General features: G+C 35.6%; 1 protein-coding gene and 1 long non-coding RNA gene across 6 annotated transcripts in view; one reads left to right on the forward strand and one right to left on the reverse strand.

Annotated features, from left to right (window-relative positions):
• ANKRD28 (ankyrin repeat domain 28) overlaps window positions 1-21,285 on the reverse strand; it is a 205,281-nt gene that overhangs the window by 129,099 nt on the left and 54,897 nt on the right. For 3 of the 5 annotated variants that reach the window (XM_033212714.1, XM_033212710.1, XM_033212704.1), the window contains exon 2: window positions 16,701-16,770. The exons of the other annotated variants lie outside the window; for them this stretch is intronic. Coding sequence is in view for 1 of the 3 variants with exons in the window: in XM_033212704.1 (XP_033068595.1) it covers window positions 16,701-16,718 (18 nt within the window). In the remaining 2 variants the exon portion in view is untranslated. The remainder of the gene's footprint in view (window positions 1-16,700; window positions 16,771-21,285) is intronic. 5 annotated transcript variants of the gene reach the window in all.
• LOC117084210 overlaps window positions 1-21,285 on the forward strand; it is an 88,321-nt gene that overhangs the window by 38,894 nt on the left and 28,142 nt on the right. The window lies entirely within an intron of this gene.

Raw genomic sequence — 21,285 nt, forward strand, 5'->3', positions numbered from 1 at the left:
GATGTATTTTATTTTCTAGAATGCAAAGTTTAAACAAATGAAATTTAAGATTGTCTAACAATTTCTAAATTGGTGAATTTAATCAATCATTGATTCATATTTTAAAGGGAAAAGCAAACATTTCATAATGCAGAAATCCTAACTCTAAAATGATATAAATCATTTGATTTTTCACTGAAGAAATAAAATAATCCTACCTTCCCATTTGGATAGGGAATAAAGCCTTAAAAATCTGTTAAAGAGGTACACTAAGAAAAAAAAAAAAAAAGGCCTTCGTCCTGAATCACCTATGTCAAAAGGGTACAGGGTAATGCAAATAATCTCCCTCCCTATAAATTTCCCAAAGTCACAAACGTCAAAACCAATCATTTCAGTTTTTTTTTTCTTCTTCTTTCTCTGTTTACCCAACATGGGGGATATTTCTCAAGAGAAAACTTACAAAGAAAATACCATGGTCCCCTTTCAATCTGTGTTTTTCATATTAACTAGTATTTTTATTAATAAACATATTTTGAACATCTGTGATATGCTATGTGCTGCACATTCTCATTTAATACAATAACCTTGCTATAGTCCCATTATAGAGGGAAAAACAGACTCAGAAATGATGTATTTTACCCAAAGTTGTGTAAATTAATAAAGTTGTGTATAATTTCAAACACATACTCTTTCTAATCTATTCTGCTATGCTATCACTGAGTACACACATGTACAGACACACTCTCACCACTCATCTCCAGAACTTTGCAACCTATAATACTAGCTTATAAAAGTGATCTTAACAAACAGGTAACGTATAAAGGTTGTGAAAAGTTTAGGTAACAAAGGAATATACTATTTATTGCTATATTCTAAAACAAGTTATTTCCAAATGAGTACTTCAAGGCAAGTCTTATAACCATAAAAAACCCAGCATGATACAGATAATATAAGAATATCAGAAATTAAAACAAGAACCATTGAAAGCTATAAAATATATCAATCTATGAAAGAAGCAATAACTAACATATTTGTACCAATTAAAACATGCTAACAATTCATTATATTTTAAAATATATAAAATACTTTTAAGCCAAATTAAAGGTATGTAAATATTAAACATAAATTATGTTATCCATCTCCACATAGCTGAATCAAAAATACCTTAATATTTGAAATACCTGAAAGCGAAACAACTATAGTAATAATATCCTATATTTCATCTTCAGGGTTCCCAGGCCCCCAAAGCAAAATCTCTTTTTATCTTAAAAATCTTAACTTGTTCCAAAGTATCTAGTACCTAAGTTCACCTACTTAGACTTAAGCAGGTACATCCTGTTTCTTGTTCTACGTCAACCTCCATACTTAGGTCTTTTCCAACCAGAAAGCAAACTCCTTGAAGGTAGGGACTGTATTACACACATATTGTTTCCTTCCACCTATAAATAATTCCATTGAAATGAATTCTAACGTCACAAGACTCTGGAAGGGTGGGAGATTTATAAACAAGAATAGTGGGGGTGTGTTGGTATACATATATTTTAACCAGAAAATATAGGAGGCATTAAGGTGCAACAAAGTGAGTTTCATATCTCTAATAAGTGAACAATTAAAATTTCAGAACTTGATGGGATACAACATAAAGGTATGGGGTGATGGTTAAAACTAAGGTGGAGTCAGTCCACCTGAAGTTCAATTCTGATTCCATCATTTCCTAGCTGTGTCCTTGGGCAAACTACTTAAATTCCCTGAGCCTAAATTTCTTGACACTTACATAAGAAAAATAATAACCTGCAGAGATTTTTATCTAGGAGAGATAGTATAATAGTACAGTGCTTGAGAATGTAGGCTATTTTGTAGTCAAATTGCCTGAAGTTCTAATCCAAGCTTCCCACTAACCTAATTCTGGGATCCTGGGCTACTCATTTAGTAACCTCTCTGTGTTCATTTTAACATCTATTAAACGACATTAACAGAATTTACTTCATAGTGTTGTGAAATCTAAACAAGATAACCTTATTGTTATGGATATCTGGGACAGCTGAATGATATCTCTTGTGAAGCCAGTGAGTGGATCAAAGGCTATTAAACTCCTCCTCCCCTTGACCCAGCACAAGTGAGGTAAATTCAGACTAAAGTCTGGAGATCCCATTCAGTTGCTAAGTCCCCAAACATTTCAGTGGTCTGGAGTCTGCTGAAAGGTCGTTTGAGACTCTAGTAACTAGACAAGCACATACTAAGTGTTAACTGGGGAGAGGGAGCAGTAAACTTAGGCGAGAAAGACTACCAGGTTCTTCTATTCTTCTACCTTCACTAGATTTTACAGTTTAGGGACTATAAAATTCTTTTGGGAAAAAGGATAGAAAGTACTAGCCCACGGTATATTATAAAATTAAAAGCAGATAAAAAATACCAAGAGAAATATGTCAGTTTTTAAATTATTTAAATTAGCAGCAGTTTTGTGTCTTCTTCTATTGAATAAGACAGGCTCCTATCCTCAAGGAACTCACATCTTAAAGGAAAAGGAGACAAGTGAATATTTAAGAAATTAGAAACAGAGAAGTACTTCTGATAAAAAAAAAAATGACTGATAAAAGATTGTGCAAACCAAGTTCAACATTTTTTTCCACTTAGAGAAATATCAAGGGGATGTGGTTTTTTCTTTGGTACTTATTTTTTAAGCCTTAAATTAAGTTTTTAATAAGCTAACAAGTTCAACTCTGACAGCTTTATAATCCTTCTATTCTTTATACTAAAATGTATCCTATCAAGAGCTTACTCCTACTATTAATAGAATCACATAATGGTAAAGCTGGCTTAAACCTTTTTACTGATTATAAAAACATTAAATCACTGGAAGATAATTTTTGGATTCCTAATTGTTATGCCAGAATTTTTTTTTTTGACACATGATTTTTCCTTTCTGCATCAAGATCCAACCTAAACCTCACCTTTTATCTTACACATCTGTGAACTCCATATTATCACAGAATAGAATACCAGGGTATATTAACTGACTACTCTGTGCCAAGTAACAACCTGGTCTGGAAGTGGGTTCAAACAATGTTCCAGAAAACATTTCTGGCAGATCAAGAATCCTCACCAGTCTTCTTGAGCTATGCCTCATCTATCCATATACTTTAGGAAAAAAAAGTCTTATCAATAGAGTTAAAAGAAAATGAGGTAGAAGGTGAGGGGGGAGAAATCAAGGAATAGCGCTGCTTTCTAGGCTATACAGGCCAGAATCTATGCAATTATCTATATGATTATTAGAGCCACTGCAAGAAAGTCACTAAATATTTAAAACACAACTCAAAATCCTCATAATAGATCAGATTTAACTCTCTGCAGGTAATATATTTACGATCCAGGCCACTTATTTAATTTTTACGCAGTCATAATGCCGAAATGGCTAATAACCAATATCATTCGACGATCTCAAGTGGTTTGATCCCACTGGTACGTTACACTGGTAATAAGTAATAAATTGTTAACCCTTCCAATATTAGTAGTACTGTACACTGCAAATTGTTAGCACATATTAATATTACATGTGTTTTCTGAAAATATCTGTATTTTGTGTCCATTCCTCCAGGCTTCCATTCCAGCTTTAGGTAAGTAAGTACAGAGTCTCAAACAATAAAGACCACATTTCTCAGCTCTCTTGTAGCTAGGAGCCACACGAAAAAGTCTGACCAAAATTTTAAGTAGAGGTGTTGTGTGCCTTCCAGAAAATTCTCTTAAAGACCAACTAGCATATTCAGCTTGCTTCCTGGAACAAAGATGATTGGCCACTATCTTAAACCAAACAAGGACCATAGTCTAGGGCAGTGAAACTACAACGCTAGAAGGGAGCTGGGTCTTTGAGGACTTTGCCAAACACAACTGCCATACAAGCCTTGGACTGTTTAGTTTCTGACTTTTATGTTAGACAGAAATAAAAAGTCTTGCCTTGTTTAAGAAACTGTAATTTTGCATCTCTGGTACTTGGAGCCGAGCCTAACTATAAATGATAATCTTACTCTTCCTTTAATTATCTACTAGTGGGCATATATCCTTCCAGCCCTGTTCTTCCAACATCCATACTCCAGTACAATGTAGCTGCTTAAATCTTCAACAAATGAGTTAGAAACTTGAGCTGTAACATATTGTACTAGAAACAATAACCAGAAATCTGCTGGAAAATAATTCATATTTTCCTGGATAAGCTAAGGACAATCAGAGGAGAGAGAAAGAGATGGAAACAGTTACCACAAATATTCTCAACGATCTTCAGCCACCATTTTGGTGGGTACTGTTATCAAATCTCTAAATGGGAAACAGAGGCTCAGAAACATTTGGTCAGTCAATCACTCATCTGCCCCATCCATTCACCTAGTATGTATTCATCTACTATGTGTCAGTCTTTGTGCCAAGCTGAGAAAACAAAATTATGACTAGCCAATTCTTGTTCTAATGAACCAGGCACACAAATAAATACCATATGATTCCAACTGTGATAAATTCTCGAATAAAAAAAATGTCTGAAAGACAAGGAACTATCGGGTGGCCCATGTGGCTGGGCAAGCAATCATAAGGGACAATATCATATACAGTTGGAGAAGTGGGTATGGTCATGTGATAGAGAGGCCTTGTAAACCAAGTTATAAAGTTTGTATTTTTTATTAATTGAGAACTCATTAAATTTTTTATTAAGGAAGTCATGATTTGCTTTTGCTTTAAAAACATTATGTGGCTTTGATATGAAGAATGGATTAAAGGGGTAGAAGAATGGAAGCCAAAGGACTAGTTAGGAGACTACTGCAGTAATCCAATAGAGTGGGTGATCTGAATTAGGACAAGACCATACAGATGGAGAGATAGAAATATACTTTAGAAGCTGGGCACAGTGGTTCATGCTTGTAATCCCAGCACTTTGGGAGGCCAAGGTGGGCAGATCACGAGGTCAGGAGTTTGAGACCAGTGACCAACATGGTGAAACCCCATCTCCATTAAAAATACAAAAACTAGCCAGGTGTGGTGGTGTGTGCCTGTAATCCCAGCTACTCAGGAGGCTGAGGCAGGAGAATCACTTGAACCTGGGAGGCGGAGGCTATAATGAGCTGAGATTACACCACTGCACGCCAGCCTGGTGACAGAGTGAGACTTAAAAAAAAGAAAGAAATATATTTTAGAAATAGGATTTATAAGACATGTTAACAGACTGGATATAAGGGTGATGGAGAAGATGATAACCACAAACTTCCCAGGTTTTGGACTTAAGCAACCACTGCTTATTGGAGTTTAAGCAATTTGGGACTTTTTTAGTTTCCAAATTTATACAATGAAGAATGTGACTTGTTACATCAATATCCAAGGTCCGTTTCATGCTGTCAAAGTCTGTTTTAAACTTAATACAGAGCCCATATCTTAGCATCTACCCTCATGACTTCGAAATGAAATGTTGCCTACAACTAGGTGAATATTTAAAAATTCATAAAGAATAGTGAGATCTGGCTCAATTCTACTCAGTCCAGTACACTGAAATTATCTAAAAATCTTTTGGCAAGAATACCTTTTTAAAACACTCACCAAAAAGACCACAGCACTGATTCAACAAATATTAAACAATCACATCTCTACTATACATACCATGCCAAGGAATTATAAGGTATCATATATCACCTTCAAACTCCTTATGCAACTTAAATAGGGTATTATGTCATACATGTAAAAATCTAACCAGTACAAGATAAGGACACAAAAGATAGTAAAAGACAGTATACACTGAAGGCCGAGATACAGACTATACCTGCCACCAAATCCATCACAGGAAAAAGTGTAGCATATGAAGTTATTAACTGTAATTGACATATACAGATACCTTAACTGTCCATTCTCTAAAAAAAGGGATATTTTAATAAAACTCTCCATAAACCTCATTATTTTGCTCCTCCTTTAATTTATAGGAAGGGCGTTTTCTCAAAGAAATCAATGGTCTGTTAGTTAGAACATTCCATATAAAAACTCTATCACATTTTTCAGAAAATGGTTGAAGATTTTAAATTATCATTTATAATATATAGTTGTTAAAAATGAGTATGAGTGAGTGTCAAATAGTTAAAAGCAATGGCTCCTGGCTCATGGTGTCTAGGACAGATAAGAACAAACATACAAAAGCAAAGGTAATTACAGCAGATGAGACAAATTGTAGGATGTGGTCATTGCAGTGGTTAGAGCCAAGTGGAGGTGGTTACAGCCAAGTACAGATGACTGCTGGTGTGGAGGTTGTTAAATAGTTAAGTATGTTCAAAATGTCATCTACAAAGAAATGAAATCACCTAGATGACAGATAAACATGATCCAGAGGTAGAACTGGGGAATGAGATTTGACAGATGATAGCAACAAGAAATAGAAGGATCACCTAGCCAAATGGTAGGTGTCTCAAAGAAAGGAAGGTTTTCAGAGATAGGCAGAGAAGTAACTTTTTTTTTTTTTTTTTTTTTTTTGAGACGGAGTCTCGCTCTGTCACCCAGGCTGGAGTGCAGTGGCCAGATCTCAGCTCACTGCAAGCTCCACCTCCCGGGTTCACGCCATTCTCCTGCCTCAGCCTCCCGAGTAGCTGGGACTACAGGCGCCCGTCACCTTGCCCGGCTAGTTTTTGGTATTTTTTAGTAGAGACGGGATTTCACCGTGTTAGCCAGGATGGTCTCGATCTCCTGACCTCGTGATCCCCCCGTCTCGGCCTCCCAAAGTGCTGGGATTACAGGCTTGAGCCACCGCGCCCGGCCAGAAGTAACATTTTAACACTATAATGGGGGACTAGAAGAATGCTGGTTTTGCTCTCTTTCCTCCTCCCAACACACATGTACTTACATACCACGTACTTATGAAAACAGAGTTTCATTGACTTTTCTGAGTAAGTGTAGATTCAAGAGTTACACATATGAACTTAAGGTTTAAATCAATATTTAGATTACTATTTTTAGATTTCAGCCTTAAGAGAATTACTTGCTTCCAAAAGAATATAAGTAAAAAATTCAACAGGCCAAACGAATACAGGTTAGTTTTCTAAAATACACCTAATATGCCAAAACTAAGGAAGAAAGGGAGTAAAACTACTCTGTTAGCAAGTATGTAGTACTGCATTTAAGTAATGTTTTTAAAAGTTAGGTTATTTTCTTCGTAATTCTGATTACCTTGAGAAGCAGTCAGAAATTAAGGAAAAGGACTCATCATTTTAGAGGTCTTTTTTTAAAGTTGTGATACTTTTTAAAATATCCTAGTCAATCTGATTAGTAAAATTTTTAGCTAAGATATGTGATGAGTAGTATCTCTGACATATGACTTATGTTCTATCAGGCCAAGGATAAACACATTCTCTGAAATCTAACTACATTATTATTTGCAAAGTTAATTATTGTTCAGCAGCTGTATCAAAGACAATTTAGCCCTCATATTAAAATCAGTTGAGTGTAAAATTTTTATTTTAAACAGGCTGAATTTTGCCCTTCTTTAAAAAAGACTGAGGAAAGACTATGTGCAATTCATTCTGGTTTTTACAATGTGGTGACACCAGAGTAAATGTAGTATGAAGTTACCGCACTTTAAAAGCTGAAGGGAGAAAATTTTCAGTTTAAAAATAAGTTGCTATGGTTACACAATGTTTACCTTTGTAAGCAATAACTATGTGAGATGTCCAAAGAATTCCCAAAAGTACAGTAAGATCAGTATCTGAAGTGTACATTCGTTATTTCACAAACAAACTGAACCCAACTATATACATCACTTCCATTTCAAAGTGGCTATCGTTTGAGAAATACTAAAAAAAAAAAAAAAATGATTCATATCTTTCTGAACCATATTGGAGTGGAGACAAAAATACTGACCATAGCTATTTTTAAATTCAAGTTATGACTCAGATAGTTTTAGTTCCTTTTATCAAAGAGTGCTGTAATTTTACATAGCAACTTCTATTGTTGAAAGAAGGAAGGTATGTTTCTAATGTGTTTCAGGTGTGGAGTTTCTTTTATACATAAATTTTCGTGCTTTTGATAAACTTTTAAAAAGCCATGCTTGTAACAATGTTAATTCAGAGTAAAACAATGTCAACTCCTTTAGCTGTAGACAATTTCGAACTTCTTAAATGGGAAGAAGATAATTAGCCCATTCCTAACTAGGTTGTTAAATCTGCTATCAGTTATTCTATTGTAGAATTTTTGTGTGTGTGTCTGTGTTTTATATTTAGAATATTCAGTTTTGTAAGACTACTTATAAAACTTTCAACCCAATATAGGTGATCTTAAAATTAGACGCTCATCATCACCTCTTAGAAGGCAGCTATGCTCATGACAATACCACCACTACTGCCATCATCACATCCTTTTTTTTTTGGAGACAGAGCCTCACTCTCTCACCCAGGCTGGAGTGCAGTGGCACGATCTTGGCTTACTGCAACCTCCACCTCCCAGGTTCAAGTGATTCTCCTGCCTCAGCCTCCCGATTAGCTGGGATTACAGGTGCACACTACCACACCCAGCTAATTTTTGTATTTTTAGTCAAGACTTGGTTTCACCATTTTGGCCAGGCTGCTCTTGAACTGCTGACCTCAGGTGATCCATCCACCTCAAACTCCCAAAGTGTTAGGATTACAGGCATGATCCACCACGTCCAGCTCATCATGACATCTTTTTTTTTTTTTTTTGGAGACGGAGTCTCACTCTGTCGCCCAGGCTGGAGTGCAGTGGTGCAATCTCTGCTCACTGCGAGCTCCTCCCTCCGGGCTATGCCATTCTCCTGCCTCAGCCTTCCGAGTAGCTGGGACTACAGGCGCCCGCCACCACGCCCGGCCAATTTTTTGTATTTTTAGTAGAGATGGGGTTTCACTGTGTTAGCCAGGATGGTCTCGATTTCCTGACCTCGTGATCCACCCGCCTCAGCCTCCCAAAGTGCCGGGACCACAGGCATGAGCCACTGCGCCCGGCCTCATCATGACATCTTAATGGGCCTTCCACCAGTGTCTACGTTCTATGTAATAGAATATTAAATACATTTGTTAATATTAGGACTATCCTAAACCAAAAATAATTTATAAAATAACGTATTACTCTCAACTGGCTTAAACAAAGGGATTATCATCACAAACATCAAGAATTAAAATAAGGTGGCTTTAGGGTGATTGATTCAGTTATCCAGTGCCATCACATATGACCTAGGCTCCTTTCAGCTTTTCCTTCTATCAGACTCAGCAAGAACCTTAGGATAACTCCCTTCATAGTCACATGTTAATTGTTATACTTCATGGGATCCTATTAAACACATATTGTCATGCAGTAGAAGTGGGAATATCCTTCTGTGTCTACCTTTTCAGGTATGAGGAAGACTCCTAGAAGCCCCACAAGCTGACTTTCCCTGAAATGCAAAGGGCCAGGCTTTGATCACATGTCCCTTCCCAAATGAATCACTACGAGGCAGATAGGATTACCCTGATTAGCTTACAATATTCAGGATTTCCCCAAGTGATGTGGGATAGACGTGGACATATAAACAAAACTGGGTTGGTAAGCATGCCAGAAGAAAGAGGGTAGTTACCAGTCAGTAGACAACCAACAGTATGCTATGTATTACATAGAAAAATTCAACCTTGACATTTTCTTACAGTAGTTTAATTTTCCCACCATTATGAATTAATCACAACACACTTGTACTGGAAGACACTTTGCAGGCTCTAAAGATATTTTTAAATGGAAAAAAATCATCAGTAATTCACCTTAAAACACTGAAGGAAATCATTTTATAAATGCCATGGACATACAAGAAAAATGTCAAACATAAGAAAACAGAATACTTTAGAATGAAATAGTAAAATACACCTTAATTTTGACCTGTTAAAATGACAGTTTTATCTCCAAAATGTTTCCTATTAACCTCATCTTCCTTCTCCATGAAAAGCAAGGCTAATTACTAGACACTGGACAGACTACCACTAGAGTAATGGAACTAGAATACATTCAAGAAGGGCAGCCAGTATAATGCATAATCTAGAAACCATGTCATAAAGGGTTGATAAAGCTGAAGATACTGTTTGAAAAGGAATCAGGGAGAACATGAAAACTTTAAAATATCTGAAGTACTGTCACTGTGAAGACAATTACACAGTTTTAGAGATAAAAAGCTAAATAGATGAATAATAACCAACAGGAAGATGAAATGTTTCAATATAAGATAATACTTTTATCTGGCATTTTTTAGTCTGAAGGCATAACAAGGTTGGCTACTCACATGGGGCAGGGATGAACATCCCAGGTAACTTGAATAGCTACTATGGTTGTAGGCACTTTGTGTACATTCACTTAATTAAAACAACATGCCTGCAAACTAGTTTTTAATCCCAATTTCACAGACAAAAATCTGAGTTGGAGAAATTAAATACTGGAAATCACAAGGCTAAGCAGTAGGGAAAACTGGATTCTAACCCAGACTCATTTGTCTCCAAAGCCTAGCTCTTCCCACACATCACATACCTAAGAGAAGTTAAATTAGCAGTTGTTAAGGAAGCAAATAGGGTTTTTGAGCTGGTGAGAACCAAATATCAACTGATTTGAAGTCCTATTCAAAATTAAGATGCCAGAAATGAAGTATTACTTCCTTCCATTTGACCAATACCTTCCAGTTTAAGAATGTTTCACATCGATCCTCCCATTGGTTCCTCACAGCAATGCTTTAAGGTTAAGTTGGAGAGGCCTTATCTCCTGGCTTTCTACCTCAGAGAGGAAAAAAGAAAACAAAGATGAATCCTATCAACTCCCCTCTGCTTTATCTCCAAACATATTTGTATTTTCAACTTTTCCTCTATGATCTTTCATTTATTCAAGTCATCTTTCATTTATTAAGTACTTCTTACATCTCAGGTGTCAAATATTCATGACTTTGCAGTCTAATGGGAAGACCTTGCAGTTGTAGAGGAAAAGGTTCATTCAAGACTCTATCTTCTAATAGACCTTACTTTTTCAATTCTGATTCCTTTCTTACATAGCTTTGGTTTAACCTTCTGTTCCTTTATTTTGGCCCATAGAAAGACTGGCCTTCCTGACTCCTTATTAAGCTACCACTCCTTTTTCTGTTTATTTTTACTTGTTTCGACCCACTGCAATCTAGCTTTCCACCAATCAAATGAAATTGCTCCAAGGTCACCAATGATAATTTATTACAAAATCATCATTATTCTCAACTACTCTACAATACTGGGCAGCAATGACCTTTAATAACCTCTCTTCTTGTTGCTTCCATAATATTTCCACTTTTTCTGGTCCCTTTCACTTGGTTTTTCTTCTACCCATAGTTTAAAATACTGTTTTTCGTTGTTGTTTTTCCCTCAGCTCCTTTTAATCTCTTTTTGGACAATCTCATGTCAAAATTCTACTTATCATCTGTAGTCCACCTCCCCAAAGTGTTCTTTTTCTGAATTCCCATGTTGTTTAATAGTAACGGCATCACCATGTACAAAGTAGCCCAACCCACAGTAGCCTTCCCTTACTTCATCTCCCACTTTTAGTCAGTCACCAAGTTGTATGCATTTTACATAAAGTCTTCCTAAACTCTTTCTTCACAGTGACCTAATTCAAACTCACTTCAGTCCTCACCTAAGCTATCATAACTACCTCCTAACTAGTCTCTCAAATGTTGACTCTCCTAGTTCTATACATCCTTGTAGCAGACACAGGTACTTCACACAAATCCTTTCCTTTAAGGAGAGCCTCTGGTCCTCAGACATACAAGAAACCCAAGCCTGACCAGAGTACTACCCACCCCTATCAACATGTCTAGTCCAGGAAAGAGCACATGACTGAAACTAGACAATGCCTTCCTCAGGACTTCACTTTCCTGCCAAGGCTATCAGGGAAAAATACTCTCTTTTCTTTTGGGATTGTGAGGAGACAATCCCAGTAAGCAAAAACTGCTCATAGGAGGAACGAAAGAATGGGGCAGGACGGGAAACCCACTGTCACCAAGTCCTGGATCTAGCTCTGCTTGCCTGGCCAGTAAATATACTTTTGCATTTAAGCCAATTTGAGTTGGATTTCTGTCATTTGTAACCAAAAGTCCTGATTAACAATTCTCTATACCACCAGTTACTTTTCTAAATCATAGATAAAATGTTGTCTACTTTTATTTAGTCAACTAAATTTCGTTTGAGTATGTTATACTAAAGATTTCTACCACCCTGCCTTTAACTTTCACATATACCAATGTGCTTGTTGCAATTCAAATATAGCATGCCACTTTATGCAGTTATGCCCTTGCATATGCTGCTTCCTCTGCCTGGCATATCCCCCTCCCACCTCCTCATCCACAAAATCTATAGTAGGTTTGCATAAAATAAGGTGGAAAATTAGACAGCAGCAAGATCATGAAGGGTGTTGAATGACACAAAGTAAATACACTTTAATCCATAGAATTTCAAGCCAAAAAATTATAAAATAAGACTTGTATCTTAAAGAACTCACTGTGGATACAGTGTCAGGATGACCTAAAAATAAGGTGATACTAAAGGCAGAGAAAACAGTTAGTAGGCTATCACAATTAGTTTAAACCAGAGGCCATGTAGGATGGTGAAACAGTCAACTGGGACAACTTCTCTGGGAGAAAAAAAAAACCTGCCAACAGCTATCAATATCATCAATAAGTCTTTCAAACTTTAAGCTAGCATTTCTGCTTGCAGGAATTGAGACATAAGAAAATAATATGAGGCCAATAAAAATTTACATATCAAGATTTCAGTGAAGCATTATTTGCAACAAAAGACTGAAAATTTAAATGTTGAATAAAATGATTTAAAATGTATATATCACACAGTGAAACTATCTAATATTTAAAAATAAAATCTTTAAAGAATTTCTAAAACATGGGATATATTAAAATATGTTATATGAAATACAACACTGCAGTATATACAAAATAATCTTAATTATGTTAAATAGAGGAAGTTTTTTTCTTTTTCACTTTTAGCATCAACACTAGATGAGTTAGGTCAGTGGCAGGATTATGAGTAATTTGTTCTCTCCTTTCCCCTCTCCCCAAGTAACATTGTCCTTAGCCACAATCCTAATTTGCTAAAGAAAATCATGACTTTATAGGTAAGAAAAATAAGGCCTAGAGCAGTCACATGACAAAGCTCACATTCTACAAGTTAAGACCAAAACTTGAACACTGCCTATGTGAAGACTCACTGCCAAAAAGCAAACCTGCAAAGCCAAAGTCATTTACCCCATAACTCCCGTGAGCCTGAGCCTCAAAGGCAAACCAAACCTACTGTGAGTGACTTTAAACTAGCTGAGCTACAATCCCCTCTAAATTCGTAACTTGAAAGCTATATGAAGAGCAGACTACAGAAAAGGGTAAAGATGCTTGTTTTTATGACTTTATTTTTATCTAAATAATCCTACAAAGAACAGAAAAGGAAATAATAGCACACCAGACTGGAGAAACAAGGTCTCAGAGTAAGTTAAGGAACACTGTTATTCTAGAGTCTGTTTTATTTTGATCTTTAAAAGAATAAGAGAATGCTTTATTAGATGAGATTATTTCCCTGAATTAAGACCTCCATAATCTGTTACAATCACAAATAAACTCTATAGACTTAAGTACTCAACTCATTTAAGTAGGTACCTAACAAAAAGTCATTTGGTAGCTTAAAAAGCAGAATTTGAAAATAGTATTTGTGAAATAAAAGGGCTTCAGTGAAAGGAGTTTGAACAGCTACTAGATAGGAGAAAAGACAAAATAATTACCAGGGACAATTTTTCTTTATTTTGAGATAGAGTCTTGCTCTGTTGCCCAGGCTGGAGTGCAGTGGCACAATATCAGCTCACTGCCACCTTCGCCTCCTGGGTTCAAGCGACTCTCCTGCCCTGAAAATTCATTTAAAAACAATGAAATTAAGATAGTGGTATAGTTTCCCACATCAGCCTCCCAAGTAGCTGAGATTATAGGCGCACGCCACCACGCCCAGCTAATTTCTGTATTTTTGGTAGAGACGGGGTTTCACCATGTTGGCCAGGATGGTCTTGATCTCTTGACCTCATGATCCGCCTGCCTCAGCCTACCAAAGTGCTGGGATTACAGACGTGAGCCACTGCGCCTGGCCAGGGACAACTTTTTAAAAACTTCTTTTTCTTATAAATTAAGAAACTGCGGTTTTCTATAGATGCCATGTAAATGATAGTACCACCTAAAAAATTAATACATTTAAAATGTTTCTAAGCCGGGCACAGTGGCTCACGCCTGTAATCCCACCACTTTGGGAGGTCGAGGTGGGTGGATCACTTCAGGTCAGGAGTTCAAGACCAGTCTGGCCAACACAGCAAAACCCCATCTTTACTAAAAATAGAAAAATTAGCCAGGTGTGGTTGTGAGCACCTACAGTCCCAGCTGCTAGGAGGCTGAGGTGGGAGAATCGCTTGAACGCAGGAGGCTGAGGTTGCAGTGAGCTGAGATTGTGCCACTGCACTCCAGCCTGGGCAACAGAGTGAGACTCTGGCAAAAACAAAAACAAAAACAAAACAACAATAAAATGTTTCTAAGGTGATAGGCAAAGATGGCATCGTGGAGCTGGGCACAGTGGTGTATAACTATAGTCCCAGCTACTCAGGAGGCTGATTATGGGAAACTATACCACTATCTTAATTTCATTGTTTTTTAAATGAATTTTCAAATGGTGCCCTAATGTAGATTTAGAAAGGGTTTGCAGTAACCAATGCAAAAGCACCATCCAGTGGTAAAAGATGATAATTACAATTTACACAATTAAAAGCCATATTAGCTAAATGATTTGTGACTACCTTTTCTCCAACACACAGTCCAGGAAAGAAAAGGTAAACTGGCTATATAATATTGAGGGTATCTCCTATTTGTTACCATTCTCTTAATCAAACCTTACTATATTAAGTTGGCATTCTGTTGTTGTTTTTCTGTCTTGCCTACCAATTATCCAAATGCTTGGTTGGGAACAGAATTAGGATAGGGGCATTGTTAAAATTCATCCAAAGCCTTTATTAAATCACAGGCTAGAAAATGGTTTATAAAAGTGTGTGAGGGGGTGAATTTCCAGTGGAACTCTAGCTACCAACAGCCATTCCAAAGAACAACAAATAAGTCATTCTATGTACTTTTTTAAAAGGTGATCATTGGTAGGTAATCTAGACCTTCCTGAAAAGGGCCAGGTAAAGATTCACAATCAGACATTTCATAAAGAATTCATAATTTCTAAAGGGAACATGAATCTTGAACGTGACCATATTTACCTCCAATTTGAAGGAAAAAAAATCAGGTAAACAGTGTGTTCCCAATAAATCTACTCCTATCCTATCAGAAAACAGATGAATAAAATCTTCAGTTTCCAACATAACAGGTTTTTAATCACCTCCTTTTTTTTTTTTTTTAAAAGAAAAAATTACAAAGTTTAATACAATGGCTCAGGTCTATAATCTCAGCACTTTGGGAGGCTGAGGTGAGCAGTTCATTTTTGAACCCAGGAGTTCAAGACCAGTCTGGGCAACATGCTGAAACCCCATCTCTACTAAAACCACAAAAATTAATCGGGCATGGTGGCATGCACCTATAGTCCCAGCTACTCAGGAGGCTGAGGTGAGAGGATCCCTTGAGCCCGGCAGGTTGAGACTGCAGTCAGCCCTTATCACACGCCACTACACTCCAGTCTGGGCAACAGTGAGACCTTGTTGCAAAGGAAAAAACAAAAAACAAAACCCCTAAACTTTAATAAAACTAAAAACAAATTATTACACAAACCCAGTAAGGGTGATTCTTTGTTCTGAAACAACTTTACATCAAGTCTACTTGATATCAAATGGTATTACTGCTTGGGATCATAAGATATTTAACAAAAAGTACAGCATGTTGCACCTTGGTAATGGCAAAAAAATCAATTACTGGGCCATAATTTTCTCCTTTTATACTCTAAAAAATATTTCAATATGTTTGAATCTGAAATAAGAAGCCTAACAAACACCACCAATGATATCAAACAAGCTTATCCTATCTTCACTAGTACCTGCAGTCCAACACACCTGGAGGTTATGAGATTTTTTCAAAAACTACTTTCATGAAAACATAGGAGTCACTCAAATAATTGAGGTTCCCCAGTGATTACTGAATGGCTGTTAATGTTTAAAGTGTGCACCACAATCATTTAACATGTAAGAGAATGAGCTATGAGCAAAAGGATGCATACATCTAAACCAAAGGTAATTCAGCAATAAATTAGTAAAGGTTTCAAAGCTTTGGTTTGAATTTTAGTAATAAATTGTATTTACTAATACATTTATTAATATGTAGTAATACATTACTAAACTTACTAATAAATTTAGTAATAAATTGAATTTTAGTAATTTATTATTATTTCAGAACAAAATAAAACTAGTTGCAATACCATTATTTTCAGCTGTTTAATATTTTCTTCTCCATGACAGAGATCTTAGATTTATAAGTCCCCTCCACTGAAAATTTATTTGAATTATAAAACTGCTATACTAAGTCTTCCACTAACACAGGGCCCACTACTATAAATGTTTCTACAATAAAGGACTTTTTGGCTGATACTAAGCATTTATTCACATACAGATATGTATGAAAGCTAAGTCACAAGGAGGCTTAAACAGCAACAAACTAAAAAATTACAAGAGCTGCCTATATTACTGCAAGAGACTACTAGAAAATAACCTACCATAATAGGAATTCCCATACTATTTTCCTCTGGTGGAGGCAGTTGTACTGTTTCAATTCCAATCACAGGCCTGTAGCAGAAAACAGATATCAAAAGAAAGAATATGCTGATCCTAGAAATTAAGGGCTATGTTATAAATAAGTAGTACCTTAACAAAACATTGAATTATTGGATAATATTCAAAAACTTACTTTGGATTTTATTAATTCAGAATTTACTTTTATCCTTCTATTAAGAAAAAAATACTACTCTGTGTAACAAAACATTTTTTAAAGGCTTTATATATTAAACAGAATTGGTTTCCCAGAAGAGACTTAAAAAGTGGTGTTTGATTCTTAGAATTGCTAGCAGCAACAAGTCATCCTCATAAATCTTACACACACACACACACAAACTTTTCAAATATATTCACTAATAATATATTCAGTTACTTACTAATCACTAATTATGTACCCATGGGGATGTCTTGATTTAAGAAACTGCCTATGAAAAGTTTAAAGTATTCAGTCTATACACTTTCTGAATATGTAGAACATACTCATTTTAGTAATACATAAATTTAAGAAATCACTGTAATATCTCTCAAAGAAAACTGGTAATTATATATATTATATATAAAAAGTATATATATATATACACACATACTTTTTTAAAGGTTAGAATAATATATACATATTATTTAGTAACTGGCTTCTCTCCATCACCCCTCACTTACCAATGTGGACCTTAAATATTCTGCAACACCGTGAATATGACATTCCATTCAAAAATACTATATTTAATTTCCTAAGAGTAAATATTTGGGTTGCTTCTATTTTTAAATTCTTACATAATAATTTTTCTCAGAATATTACATATTCTTATATAATACTTTTCCCAAGATAAAAAATAAAATTCCACAAGTTAATTTTAGTGAAATGGCTTGTCTTTACATAAATAAAATTAGGCCTAAAAAATTATGGAGCCACAATTCTCATGTGCAATGACCTAGAAAGAAGAAATATCAGAATTACATTGCCTTCATAAAAGTGTGGGGCCAACTACATTTATTTTGTTTTCTTTCCTTTTGAGACAAAATCTTGCCCTGTCACCCAGGCTGGAGTGCAGTGGCGCAAAATGTAGTTTCAATCTCCTGGGTTCAAGTGATCCTCCCACCTCAGCCTCCTGAGTAGCTGGGACCACAGGCGTGCATCACCTCGCCCAGTTAATTTTTAAATTTTTTTGTAGAGATGGGGTCTCATTATGTTGCCCACGCTGGTTCCAAACTCCTGGGCTCAAGCGATCCTCCTGCCTTGGCCTCCCAAAGTGCTGAGCCACTGCACCCACCCACACATTTCTTATTCTTCTGAAAGAATTGTCATCAATGCTATGACAAAGAATCATCTTTGCTATAGCAATTACAGTTGTAGTAATTAACGCCTTTTAAAATGTTAGAAGACATAAACTATCCTTGGATAGTTGGAGGAAGGTCAGCTATAATTCTAAACATAAAAATCTGTTATTTCTTCTCTTGTCAAAATTACTTAAGAACAAATCAACCTCATCAGAAAATATTAAAGGTACATTATTTTAGGTTCTACAGTATGTAACAAATAAGGTAATAGAATTAGCCTGCCATATGGTGGCAGTAAATATAAAAGAAAATTAATTTCTTGAGTACGTTCATTTTTTTTTTACAAAGTTAATGTCTTCCCTGAGTCATGTATTTTAAACAAAGGTTTCAAAAAGAGGAGGCTTTACAGGTTTTCATAATTATGTTTTAATCTTGTTATATTAAGAGTCAAGCTCAAAACAGTATCAAGAGCGTATTTCTGACTGACTGAAAATAGCCTTCTGTTACTATAGCATTTACCAAAACAAACTGCCTCAAAAACTATATGGCTCTTGATGCTTATCAGGCAACATGTAATTGCAATGATTTTCATTGTATTAACTAAAATTTACATATCTTATAAAAAAATAAATTTTCTTACTTTAACCAAATCCACCTAGCCTAGCCTCCTACCTCCACAAATATTTACTCAATAATTGTTTGTTAATGACTACTTATATGCTAAATGCAAGGAATACAGCAGTAAACACAAGAATAGTTTCTGGTTTCATGAAACTTACACAAAATCTCTCATGTATTTCCCTTTTCCTGATTTGTAATATGGGATCATTAAGACCAGCTTAAGTTAACAGCCTAAGGATAAAAAATACTAGTGTCTCTTCACCTATAATTTACAATTAAAAAAACACTACACAGAAAAATTCAAGTAAGAAAGTTTTATTTTTCCTGCTATGACTATGACTGCTTTAAAGTCTTTCTGTTCTACAGAAATAAAGTTATTTCAAAGGGAAAAATGTTTGATGCCCTTTATTTACTATACTAACCCACTAGATGCTAAGTAACAAATGTTTAAGTTACATGAAACAACTGAAAAATGTATAAGAGCATCTTTTCATACAAAATTATCAAAGTATGTCAATCTTCTCAATTTGTTTATAGAAGTTATTCCCAAAGTTGTCTTATAATCCAAGACACTGAGAGATAAGAAGCTACAATGATGAGTAGATCCAAACTGAGAGTAAATATGTACATAGATTGTGCATAGTTTAATCATAGAGTTAGAACACATCTGAAAACCCTTCTCTCTATTAAAAAAGACGAGGGAAGTGGGCACAGTGGCTCATGTCTGTAATCCTAGCATTCTGGGAGGCCGAAGTGAGAGGATCACTTGAGCTCAGGAGTTCGAGACCAGCCTGGGCAACAGAGCAAAACTCTGTCTCTATAAGAAAACAAACCAAAACCAAACAAAACCAAAATAAAGGCACACATCTGAATATTGTAAAGGCCCAGTCTTCCACAGAGTGAGTATCCTTTAAGGTAGGGGCTGTGTCTCACTCATTTCATCAGTATGTCCACCTCTATGATTTTCCTTAATATGTAACAGTGATGAACAATTTCTCATGCACAAACATTTCACATACTGATGATTTTATCTTGTCAGCAGAAGTACCATGGGTTTTTTTTTTTTTTTCCTTTTTTGTTTTTGTCCCAACTAGATACAAAATTTCATAGGTTATAAACCAACATCAGCAATTTCATATGGTCCAACCTAGTATCAATTGCTCACAACATTAAGTTCGCAGAGCTACTGGTAGGTACCATTTCTTATTGCTCTAAGTACTCACCTTCTAACAAGGGAGAAAGAGAAATAAAAAGTAAACTACAAAGCAGTGCAGTAAGTGCTCTCCTAAAAGTTTGCTGTGTATATCTGTGAGAGAGGGAAACAGACATACATACAGTTCATTAGGAATCACAAGATATACCAGTTGATGAATCCTATGAGGAAAACTGGAGTGCAACCTAGAATATAAAATTAAATAAGATTCCTTTGCTAAGTGATCACTGTACTGAGATTTATACATTTAAATAAATATAAAATTACCAGGAAACCACTAATTTCTTCCTAAGATGAGACACAAGCAAGAATGTCTGCTCTTATCACTCTTATTTAATATCATATTGAAGAAAGAGCACTGCAATAAGGGTATAAGGAATAAGAGACATATAGTTTGGAAGGGAAGAAATAAAAGTGCTTGTATTCACAGACAACATGATTGTCTTCCACGGAATCTATTAAAAAGTGCCTAGAATTGATAAGTTTAGCAAAGTCATAGATTACGATCGCTATTTCTACATACTACCAATCAACAACTGGAAATCAAAACAAAAGGCAGTACCACTTATAATACCCCAATACTCAAAAATACTAAGGTATAAATTCAACAAAATAGGCACAGACTCTGTATGCTGAAAATCACAAAATACTGATGAAAGACATCAAAGACAACATAAAGAGACACAGGAGCTCCCCCCTTATCCACAGAGGATGTATGCCACCCCTCCCTCACTCCATGGAAGCCCCAAAATAGTGCTGAACGCTATATATACTATGTTTTGTCCGGCACAGGTTGAACATCCTTAATCTGGCAATTCAAAATCTGAAATGCTCTGAAACTTTTTGAGCACTCATATGATGCCACAAGTGGAAAATTCCACACATAAGTACTTAACAGAAACTTTGTTTCATGCACAAATTTAAAATATTTTACAAAATTACCTTTGGGTTTACATGTATAAGATTATGAAACAAATGAATTTCGTGTTTAGACTTGGGTCCCATCCCCAAGATCTCTCATTACATATATGTTAATATTCTAAAATCACAAATTCATCTAGTCCCAAGCATTTCAGACAAGGATTACTCAACCTGTACATACATATCCTATGATAAAGTTTAACTGATAAATTAGGCAAAGTAAGAGATTAGCAACAACTAATAATAGAACAATTTTAACAACATACTGTAAAATAAAAGTGAGATGAATGTGGTCTCTCTCAAGATACTTTAATATTTTTGGACCATAATTGACTGCAGGTGTTTCAAGCTAAACAGTAGATAATGGGAAACTACTGTACCATGCTCATGGTTGGGAAGACTCATTATTCTTACAATGTCAATTTTTCCTCATTTAATTTATAGGTGAAAAGTAATCGCAGTCAAAATCTCAGTGGGCTTTTTTGTAGAAATCAATA

The sequence above is a fragment of the Trachypithecus francoisi genome, unplaced genomic scaffold (genome assembly GCF_009764315.1).
Source record: "Trachypithecus francoisi isolate TF-2019V2 unplaced genomic scaffold, Tfra_2.0 Lachesis_group0, whole genome shotgun sequence".
NCBI lineage: Eukaryota > Metazoa > Chordata > Mammalia > Primates > Cercopithecidae > Trachypithecus > Trachypithecus francoisi.